We start from the raw sequence: 11,906 nt of genomic DNA on the forward strand, positions 1-11,906 counted from the left end.
TGCATTGGGAGTTATACCTGATATAAATGACGAATTGATGGGTGCTGACGAGTTGATGGGTGCAGCACACCAACATGGCACAAGTATACATATGCAACAAACCTGCACGTTATGCACATGTACCCTAGAACTTAAAGTATAATAAAAAAAAAAGAAGAATTAATACCAATCCTACTCCAACTCTGCCAACAAATTTTGAAGAGGAGTGACTACTTCCAAACTCATTCTATGAGGCCTGAGAATGAAAACAGGCAAAGACACAAAAACAACAACAATGACAACTACAGGCCAGTATCTCTGAAGAACGAACATACAAGCAAAAATCTTAAAAAACATTCTAGCAAACTGAATTGAATAAAACATTATAAAGATCAATCACCATGATCATGCCAGGAATGCAAAGATGGTTCAACATTCACAATTCAATAAATGTGACACATCACAATCATAGAAATAAAGACCAAAACCATACAGTCATGATAGTACATTTCAATAAACACTTTTAACAATGATTTTTAACTCTGAACATACTACATATAAAAGAAACATGCCTGAAAATAAAAAAGGCCATATTTGACAAACCTACAGCTAGCACCATATGGAAGGGAAAAAGAATTAAAAGTCTTTCCTCTAAGATCTGGAACAAGTCTACGATACTCACTTTCACCACTTTTGTTCAATATAGTACTGGAAATTCTAGCAAAAGCAATTAGGCAACAGCAATATACAAAAGGAATTCATATTGGAAAGTAAGAAGTCAAATTAGACTTTTACACAGATAACAGAGTCTTATGTTAAAACCCTAAAGATGACACCAAAAACACTTAGCACTCAAACAAATTCAGCAAAGTTACAGGATACAAAATCAACATACAAAAATCAGTAGCATTTCTGTACGCCAGCAGCAATCTGAAAACAAAATCAAACAAGCAATCCCATTTACAGTAGCTACAAAAATAAATAAAATAAAATAAAATAAAATAAAATACCTAGGAATAAACTTAACTAAAGAAGAGAAAGATCTCTACCACGAAAACTATAAGACACTGATGAAATAAATTGAATACCAAAAAAAAGGAAAAGTATCCTATTATCATGGATTGAAATTACTACTGTTAAAATGTTGAAACTACCAAAAGCAATCTATAGATTCAATGTAATCTCTATTAAAATACCAATGACAGGCCAGGCCTGGTGGCTCATGTCAGTAATTCCAGCACTTCGGGAGTCTGAATGGGTTGATCACTTGAGGTCAGAGACCAGCCTAGCCAATATGGCAAAACCCTGTCTCTACTATGAATACAAAATTTAGCTGGATGTGGTGGTGTATGCCTGTAATCCCCGCTACTCAGAAGGCTGAGGCAGGAGAATCATGCGAACCTGCGAGGTGGAGGTTGCAGTGAGCCGAGATCATGCCACTGCACTCCAGCCTGGGCAAAAGAGGAAGACTTTGTCTTAAAAACAAAACAAACAAACAAACAAACAAAAAACAATGACAGAAGTGTGAGAGTGAAACCAGCCAGGACAACATAGTGAGACCTCATCTCTACAAAAAAAATCAAAAAATTAGCCAGGTATGGTGATGAATACTATAGTCCCAGCTACTCAAAAGGCCGAGGCAGGAGGATTGTTTGAACTCAGTGGATGAACAAAACAAACAAAAACACCCAATAACATTCTTCACAAAACAGAAAAAAAAAAAATCCTAAAACTCTAATGGAACCAAAAAGATGCTAAACAGCCAAAGCATTTCTTAGCCAAAAGACAAAGAAAAAAAAAAAAGTTGGAGTAATTATATCGCCTGACCTTTATATACTATAAAGCTAGAGTAACCAAAACAGCATGTTACTAGCATAAAAACAGACATAGACCCAGGGAAAAGAACACAGAAATAAGAAATAAATCAATGCATCTACAGCTAAGTAATGTTCAACAAAGGTACCAAGTATAAACACCAGGTAAAGGATTGTCTCTTAAATAATGGTTCTGAGAAAATTAAGTATCCATATGCAGAATGAAACTAGAATTCTGTCACTGTATATAAAAATCAAATCAAAATAAAGACTTAAATCTTAAGACCTGAAACTCTTTCACTACTACTATAAAAAAAAATAAACATTGGTCTAGGCAAATATTTATTGTATAAAACCTCAAAAACAGACAACAAAATCAAAGATTGACAAATGAAATTATATCAAGCTAAAAGATCATGCCTAGCAAAGGAAACAATCAACAGAGTGAAGAGATAGCCCGCAGAATGAAAGAAAATATTTACAAATTATCTATCTAATAAGGGATTAATAACTGGAATATACAAAAAACTCAAACAACTCAATAGCAAAATAAAAAATAATCAGATTTAAAAATGGACAAAAGATATAAATAGACATTTCTCAAAAGAATACAAATATCCAACAGGTATATGAAAAAATGATCAACATTACTAACTATCAGAGAAATGCAAATTAAAGCCACAATGTGATATCATCTCACCCTCATCAAAATCACAATTATGAAAAAGAAAATAACAAATGTTAACAAGGATGCAGAGAAAGGTGAACACTTGTATACTGTTGGTAGGAATATAAATTAGTACAGCCACTATGGAGAAGAGTATAGAGGTTCCTCAAAAAAAGCCTAAAAATAGAACCACCATGTGATCCAGCAATTCCACTATCAGGTCTGTACCCAAAAGAAAGGAAATAAATGTATTGAAGAGATACCTGTACTCCCCTGTTTATTGAACCATATTCACAATAGCCAAGATAGGAAATCACTCTAAGTGACCATCAACAGATGAAAGAATTTTAAAATGTTGTATATGTACACAATGGAATATTATTCGGCCCTAAAAAAGAATAAAATCCTCTCATTTGCAGCAACACGGATGGAACTGAATGTCATTGTGTTAAGTGAAACAAGCCAGGCCCGGAAAGACAAATACCACATGTTCTCATTCATATGTGGGGGAAAAAATTGATCTCATGCAGGTAGTAAATAGAATGGTAATTACTGGAGGCTGGGAAGGGTAGGAGGAAGCGGGAATAAAGAGCGGTTGGTTAATGGGTATAAAAATATAATTAGATAGAAAAAACAAGTTCAGTGCTCAGTTACAACAAGAAAGAGACTATGGTTAACAGTAATTCACTGTATATTTCAAAATAGCTGGGAGAAAAGATTTGTGATGTTCCCAAAACAAAGAAATGGTCAGTGTCTGCTGTGACAGATATCCCAATTATTCAGATGTAATCATTACACATTGTACAATTGTTATCATTATCACATATACCACATTAATATGTATGACTATTAAATATTATGTATCCATAAATTTTCAATTTAAAAATACTGAAAAACAAAAACTGTCAACCAAGAATTCCAAAATCAGCAAAAATATATTTTTAAAAAATGAAGGCAAAATTTTCAGCATAAAAAAACTGAAACCATTCATTAGCAGCAGACTTGCCCTTCAAGAAATACTGAAGGAAATACTTAAGACAGACAAAATGTGTTAACAGATATAATTATAGATCTACAAAAACAAATAAATAATGCCAGAAAAAACTACAAGAATAAATACAGTTCTTTTCAAAAATTATTTAATATTTGAAACTCTTGGAAGATAAACTTTTTATACAAAAAGAATAACAATATATTGTGGAGTTTATAAAATGAATAAAAGTAAAATATGACACCAGTAACATAGAATCCAACATTATTGTAAGCTTCTTATAATACACATGAAATAGTGTAATATCAGTTGAAGGTTGACAACAATAATTTAACTATGTATTCTACAAATCTTGAATAACTTAATAAAATAACAAAACAGTTACAGCTATTAAGCCAACAAAGGAGAAAATATGAATCGTAAAAATACTTGAGCAATCTCAAAAAAGGCCAAAAATGAAAAAACCAAGAACAGATGACATAAGACAAAATCAAAAAGCAAGATGATGTAATCAAATGAAACCATATCCATAATCACAGTATATGTACATTTTATAAGCATCCAATAAAAAGGAAGAGATTGTCAGGTTGGATAATAAAGCAAGATCCAGTAACTATATGCTGGCTATAAGAAAGGTACTTCAAACAAATAAATTTTAAGTAAAATAATAGAAGAACATACACTATGCTAATACCTAAGGCAATACATATATGTAATTCCATTTCCAAATATATATCTAGATAGAGAGGGAGAGAGACACAGAGAGAGAGAGAGAGAGACTTGGTCTATATATATATATTAGACCAAGTGAATTTCAGAGCAAAGAATATTATCAAAAATAAAGAAGATCACTTAATAAAAAGGGGTCTGTTAAACTAGAGGATATAACAATCCTAATGTTTATGTCCCTAAAAACAGAGCCTAAAAATACATAAAACTATAACTAATAGAACTCCAAGGAGAAATAGACAAATCTACATATTATTATATATTTCAAAACCCCTCTCTTAACAACTAATAGAATAAGCAGGAAATCAACAGGGAGATAGCAGACTTAAATGACTCTATCAATGAAATCGGCCTTGAATGGGCATTTTAAAATATTCTGGCCAAAAACAGAAGAATATGCATGCTTCTGAAGTGCACATAAAGCACTTACCAAAGTCAACTATATTCTGGGCCATAAAATAAGTATCAACAAATTCCAAATGATTCAAGGCATATAAGGTATATTCTAAGATCACAAGAGAGGTAAATTAGAAATCATTAACAAAAAGATCCCTAGGAACCCCACAATATTGAAAAATAAATAACATACTTCTAAATTATCTATAGGTAAAAGAAGAAAAATGAGAAAGTATTTTTAACTTAATAAAATGAAGAAACAACACACGAGAATTGTGATGATGCCAGTAAAGTAGTACTTAGGGAAAATTTATAGAATGTGACTCCTAATTTAGAAAGAAAGAAAAGTATCAAGGCAATGACCTCAGCTTCTATTTTAAGAAAGTAAAAAAGATAAAATTAAACCCAAAGTAAGCAGAAAAAGACAAGACAAGACAAGAAACAAAAAGAAAAGGAAAAAGATCAAAGATCAAAGCAGAAATCAACAACAAAGAAAAATCAATAAAACAAAATTCTGGGCCAGGCGTGGTGGCTCACACCTGTAGTCCCAGCACTTTGGGAAGCTAAAGTGGGAGAACTGCTTGAGGCCAGAAGCTCAAGATCAGCCTGGGCAACATAGCAAGAGCCCATCACTACAAAAATAATTTTAAAAATCAGCAGGGCATGGTGGCACACACCCATAGTCCCTGCTACTCGGGAGCCCAAAGTGACAAGATTACCTGAGCCCAGGGGGTCATGTCTTGACCCCCTGGGCTGTCTGCAGTGAGCTGTGGTTGTGCCACTACAATCCAGCCTGGGCAACAGAGTAAGATCCTTTTTCTAGCCAGGTTGAGCAGGAACAAAAAAGATACAAATTACCAATATCAGGAATGAAAGAAGTAGCATCACTGCAGATTCCATAGATACTAAAAGACTAATAATGGAATACTATGAACAAGTTCATGCCAATAAATTCAACCACTTACAAGGAAGTAGACAAACTAAGATATAACAATGAAACCTTATTCGGGAAAGATAACCTGAATAACCCCATATCCACTAAGAAAACAAACTTTACTTAAAAACCTTCCCAACAAATAAAAGGGCATGCCCACATGGCTTCACTGGTGTAATCTACCAGTTCTACACAATCTCTTCCAAAATGTTGAAGAGGAGGAAATACTTCCCAACACATTTTATCAGACCAGCATTATCCCAATACCAAAACCAAAGAAAAACATTACAAGGAGGAAAAATACAGACACATGCCTCATGAACATAGCAGCAAAAGTTGTAAATAAAATTTTATTAAATCAGCCAGGCACCATGGCACGTATCTGTCATCCTAGCTACTTGGGAGGCTGAGGCAGAAGGAACACTTGAGCCCAGGAGTTCAATTCCAGCCTAGGCAGCATAGCAAGACACTCATCCCTAAAAAAAAATAATCAAATCAAATCCATTAATACATAAAAGAGATAATCCATCATGACAAAATGGGGTTTATCCCAGTAATAAAAGCTGATTTAACATATAAAAATCAACCAATGTATTTCACCACATTAACAAACAAAATAAAAAAAAATATGATTAATCTAAACAGATGCAGAAAAGGCACTTGGCAAAATCCAACATCTATTCCTGATCTTACAAAACCAACCAAACAACAACAACAAATTCAGCAAAGTAGGAATACATGGCATCTATGAAAAGTGTACAGCTAACATTATACCTAATAGTGAAGACTAAGGGCTTTCTCCCTAAGATTAAGAACAATACAATGGAATGTCTGCTATCATCCATTTTATTCAAAATTATACTGCAGTTTCTAGTCAATGTACCCAGTCAAGAAAAAAAATCATAATCAGGTAATCCAGGGGAAACAATTAGAAGTGGTTAGTTCTTAGTAAAACAAAATAATGAAAAATGGGGATTAATGAAGAAAATGAAGAAAAGAAATCACACAGGGAACTAAATTCCACAATTATGTCTAAGTAATGTATAGAAAACAATAGCTTCCTATTTAAAAATTACTTAAATAAATAAGTAGGTGGTAAGATTAGTAAGTAGATAAATGCAAAGTCTAAAGAATTTACTGACACAAACTTTTTTTTTTTGAAACAGAGTCTCTGTTGTCCAGGCTGAAGTGCAGTTCTCCTGCCTCAGCCTCCTGAGTAGCTGGGACTATAGGCGTACACCACCATGCCCAGCTAACTCTTGTAGTTTTTAGTAGAGACGGGGTTTCACCCTATTGGCCAGGCTGGTCTCAAACTCCTGACCTCGTGATCTGCCCACCTCAGCCTCCCAAAGTGCTGGGATTACAGGTTTGAGCCACCGTGCCTGGCCCAAACTTTTTTTTTTTTTGAGACATGGTTTCACTCTGTCACCCAGGCTGGAGTACAGTGGCACAATCATGGCTCACCACAGCCTTGACCTCTCTGGCTCAGGTCATCCTCCCACCTCTGCCTCCTGAGTAGCTAGGACTATAGGAGCCTGCCACCATGCCTGGTTAATTTTTTTTTTTTTTTTTTGTAGAGACAGGGTTTCACCATGTTGCCCAGGCTAGTCTAGAATTCCTAGGCTAAAGTGATCCGCCCGCCTCAGCCTACCAAAGGGCTAAGATTACAGGCGTGAGCCACCACGCCTGGCCACAAGCATTTTAAAATATTGTTTTTGCTAATTTCAACAAAGCATTATTTGGGTTGAATTAACATACTCTGTAATGCGAACGGATAAACACAATAAGCTTAACTAGAAGAGAATTGTAATTTTCATTTCTGTACCTTATTTGAGCGTAATGACACTCGACCTCCACAACGAGCACAGAACTTTGTTTGGCAATATGAACAGTTATGGCCACATCCATCAGCAAACTTTGTTTTGTGGCAGATACCACAGGTTGGTGCATCACCCTTCTGTTCTTGCTGTTGCTGTGATTCTTCTCCCATCTTCTTTACCTGTTCCTTATACATTTCAAATTGCTGATGCAGTTTTCTGCAGAGAAAATAAGTAAGAAAAAAATTGGTTTCCTGATGATCTCTAAAGGAAAAATTATCACAATTTATAGACACAATTTTATAACCAAAAAATATACAAGATGAAAATAAAAAGAATGAAAATTTAATTTTCTGATGATAAATTAACACTTTTCATGGCACACTATTTGCAAAAGTATTGCAACTAGTTCCACCTTCTTTTTTGAGACGAAGTCTCGCTCTGCTGCCCAGGCTAACGCGCAGTGGTGCGATCTTGGCTCACTGCAACCTCTGCCTCCCCAGTTCAAGCAATTCTCCCACCTCAGCCTCCTGAATAGCTAGGACTACCAGCACACACCACCACGTCAGCTAATTTTCCTATTTTTAGTAGAGATGGGGTTTCGCTACGTTGACCAGGCTGGTCTCGAACTCCTGACCTCAAGGCATTCACCTGCCTCAGCCTCCTAAAGTGCTATGATTATAGGTGTGAACCAACATACCCAGTCTCTACCTTCTAACATACATATTAAATAACCAATTAATATAATGCATGTTTATGGAAATATTTCTTGAGATTATATTTCTAAATTTCTATCTACCACTTGGAGTACATTTTCAATCATATGTTCTAAAATACTTACAATATTATTTTTCTGCCATTTAACTTCAGAAATACAGAAAGCTAATTTGACTTACACAGTGAAGTCAAGACCTATGAACTTCAAATCATTGAGACACAGTCTCAATAAGAGTGATATAAAGAATCCAGAGAGAGAAAAAATATTACATAGGTGCTCCAGTCCAATGGAAGAAAATTTACATGCTATTAAAAATGAAGAATTCCTTCATTTTGGGGGCTCTTGAGTAGACTTGAAAGTGCTGAGGCAAATATAAATAAACTTAAAAATTAGTCAATAAAAATTATCCAAACTAAAATAAAAAGAAAAATAAAAATAAGTGGGGAATAGAAAACAACGGTGCATCCAAGAGTTAACCCAACCTACCATATGTATAATTGTTCACAGAAAAAGAATAGAAATGAAGGAAATATTTGAAGGGATTATGACCAAAAATTTTCCAAAACTAATGAAAGACACCAAATTAAACACAAGAACCTCAGAGAATCCCTGGAAGCACAAATGTCAAATCAAATACCAAACATAAACACATGCCCCTAGTTTGCCTTCATAGTCAAACTGCTAAAACCCAAAGATAAAGAAAAAACTTTGAAAGCGGCCAAAAAAAAATACACATTGTGTAGCGAGACCCAATGATAAGAATTAGAGAAGATTACTCTTGAGAAACCATGCAAGCTGGAAAGCTTTGGAGTCATGTCTATAAATTGAGAGAAAAAAAAAAAACCTGTCAACCCAGAATCTCATACACGGTAAAATTAGGCTTTGGAAAATATGCATAAGTAAATAAAAATTATAAAAATAAATAAAATTTAAAAATAAAAACTTTTCCAGATGGACACGTATTGAAGAAATTCATTGGCAGTAGACCTTCACTGCATGGAACTTAAAGGAAGTTCTTAAAATAGAAAGAGTATGATACTCCTTGGAAGTACCATATGGAAAAAGAGACCTAGAAAAAGAAATACACGCTCATATTTAAAAATAAAATGTGTCTCAAAAACTTAAGAAAATAGAAAATTAAACCCAAAGAAAGCAGAAGAAATACAAGAGATTAGAACAGAAATCAATGAAACCAAATGCTGGTTTTATGAAAAAAATCAATGGAGACTGACATAAGCAAGTTAAGAGAATAGGACTTTCCAACATTTGTCCCTCAACAGCAACATCAATTTGAACAACTATTCACATGTGAAAACACCTTCATGAGACCTAAGGAAACCAGGTGGGAGATTATAGCAACTGAGCGTAGCAAAAAAAATAAAAGATGCACTGAACAGGGTAAGAAGGACAGTTTAACATTTCCTGTTCATCCCTCCCCAACCACAGAGATAAACAGAGATACTCATCGCTAGGGAGAAAAAGAGAGAACAGAACACTCAACTCTGCCTTGAACTCCAATACCAGGCAATTGTTTACTGTAAAATGCGGTGCTAGGCAGACCCCCACAGTCTGACCAGGGTTGTACACACAGACGGAGCCTCCAGGTCCACTCCAGTGCCAGAACTCACATCCCCAGGCTCCATGCCTGACCACCAGACTTGGTCTTTGGGCCTGCCCAATCTCTAGGATGACTCCAGACTTCTACAATGCCCTCAGTGACAGGCTGGTTCCCATGACCCCAGGCTTCAGGCACACCCCAGCATCAGGCCAGGCCCTGCAGCTCAATCATCAGGCTAGCACCCTCAGAACCAGCCTCCAGACAAGCCACTGTGGATATAGGCTCCAGGCACACCTAGCACCAAACCAGCCCCTGTAGCCCAGGATCCAGGCTGTTTGTTATCTGCACACCAAGCCTCCCAGCCCACCCTGGCATCAGGTGAGATCCCACAGCTCTAGGTTCCAGGCCTGTCCGGTGGACAAGGTCTACATGCAACCTCCAGGCATATTACAGAGCCAGGACAGCCCCAGCCATCCTGGTCTCCTGAATACTCCCATTATTATACTGGCTCACATGGCCCCAGGTTACAAGGCATGTCCCAGCACAGCACAAGTGCCTAAAGCCCTAAGTCATCAAGCCAGCACACAAAGACCCAGCCTCCAGGGTGGCACCTGCAGATACAAGATCCAGGCCCACTCAGCACAAGACCAGCCCCCGTAGTCCTAGCCTCCAGGCTTCCTTCAGGTTTCAGACCAGCCCAGTAAAACAGCGGCCCATACCACTGCAAACATCAGCCCAGCACAGCGACAGGTTAGCATCCTGGTCTAAGGCAAAGGTCAGAACCTGCAAAAACAGATTCTAGGCATACACAATGCCATGTTGGTCCCTGAGGCCCCACTCTCCAGGCCAGCCCTTGCAAAGTCACACTCCAACAGACCAACAGACCAATAGTATGGCAGTAGAACCCAGTGCCAAGACAAACCATATGGAAAGAGTGTCCAAATCCACTCTTGTGGACACAAAACAAGTTCCACCCTAAAAGACTCAGGCCCCAGGACCAACCAAGTAACAGGTCAGGTCCCATGGTCACAAGGTCCATCCCAGTGCACCTGTGCACTAATGCCATCCCAATACCTAGCCAGCCCCTCCTGACACAGGCTCAAGGGCAACTTCAATGCCAGGTCAGCCTCTGTGGGCCCAAGTTTAAGGTCAGTTCCCACAGAAACAGATTTGAGGACAAAGCCTACAGACCAAATGAATCGGTCCACAACAGAGGTTCCAGGATCAAAGCCCAACCCAACGAACCCAGGGACAAGGGACACACACCTGCTGACCCAGGCACTGGTTCAGTCTGCTCAAGAATTCCAGCAACAAGCCCACCTACCAACCATGCAAACAGCTTGCCCAGAATCACCACATGGGCTGACTGGTGAAGACATTTTCCAGATAAAGACAATCTAAACAGACTGGAATAAGTCCCTACTTCCTACATACACAGACATCAGCAAAAGGTAAGCATAATCATGAAAAACCAAGGAGATAAAACACTACCAAAAAAGCAATCATTTCCAGCAAGGGAGTATAAGAAGATGATGGAAGAGAAGCCTCCATTAATCATCCTCCTCACAGGAACACCAAATTGAACAACTATTCACACAAAAAAGCACTGTCATAAGAACCAAAGATCAAGTGAGCAATCACGGTACCTTGTTTTAACTTTATATATAAAAAAGAGGCACTGAAGAGGGTAGAAAAGACAGTCTTAAATTCTTGATGCCATCCCTCCTTCACCTATCAGCAGTAGCCACAGAGTGCAGGAAGAGAATCTGCGAACTTACGGAAGGCAGAGTGTAATAATTGTGGGACTCTGCATTGAAACTCAGTGATGACCTGTCACAGATGAAAGCAACACCAGGCAGAACTCAGCCACCCGTCATAGAGGGAGCATTTAGATCAGCCCTAGCCAGAAGGGAATTGCCCATCCCAGCAGTAGGAACCAGAGTTCAGGCAAAGGCAAGCCCCATCACCATGAGCCAAAGGGGTCTGGGGTCCTAAATAAACCTGAAAGGCAGTCCACGCCACAAGGACCACAATTCCTGGGCAATTCCTGATTCTGTGCTGGGCTCAAAGCCAGTGAATGAGGGGAGCATGCAACCCAGTGAGATACCAGCCGAGGTGGCAAAGGGAGTGTTTGAAGAGTATAAAGGACTTTGTCTGGCACCTTGGATATCAGCTCAGCCACAGTAGAATATGGTACCAGGCAGAGCTGTGAGGCCCCCACTGACTCCAGGCCCTGGCCCTGGCTCTGAAATACCATTTCTGAGAGGGAGAGGGAGAAGGAGAGGGAGAGGGAGAGGGAGAGG

At 37.8% G+C, this 11,906-nt stretch overlaps 1 protein-coding gene across 2 annotated transcripts in view; it reads right to left on the bottom strand.

Annotated features, from left to right (window-relative positions):
- RIMS2 (regulating synaptic membrane exocytosis 2) overlaps window positions 1-11,906 on the bottom strand; it is a 773,533-nt gene that overhangs the window by 567,704 nt on the left and 193,923 nt on the right. For both annotated transcript variants that reach the window (XM_011931177.1, XM_011931160.1), the window contains exon 2: window positions 7,336-7,546. In XM_011931177.1, the coding sequence (XP_011786567.1) occupies window positions 7,336-7,546 (211 nt within the window). The remainder of the gene's footprint in view (window positions 1-7,335; window positions 7,547-11,906) is intronic.

This window comes from Colobus angolensis, unplaced genomic scaffold (genome assembly GCF_000951035.1).
Source record: "Colobus angolensis palliatus isolate OR3802 unplaced genomic scaffold, Cang.pa_1.0 Scaffold121, whole genome shotgun sequence".
NCBI classification, from domain to species: Eukaryota; Metazoa; Chordata; class Mammalia; order Primates; family Cercopithecidae; genus Colobus; species Colobus angolensis.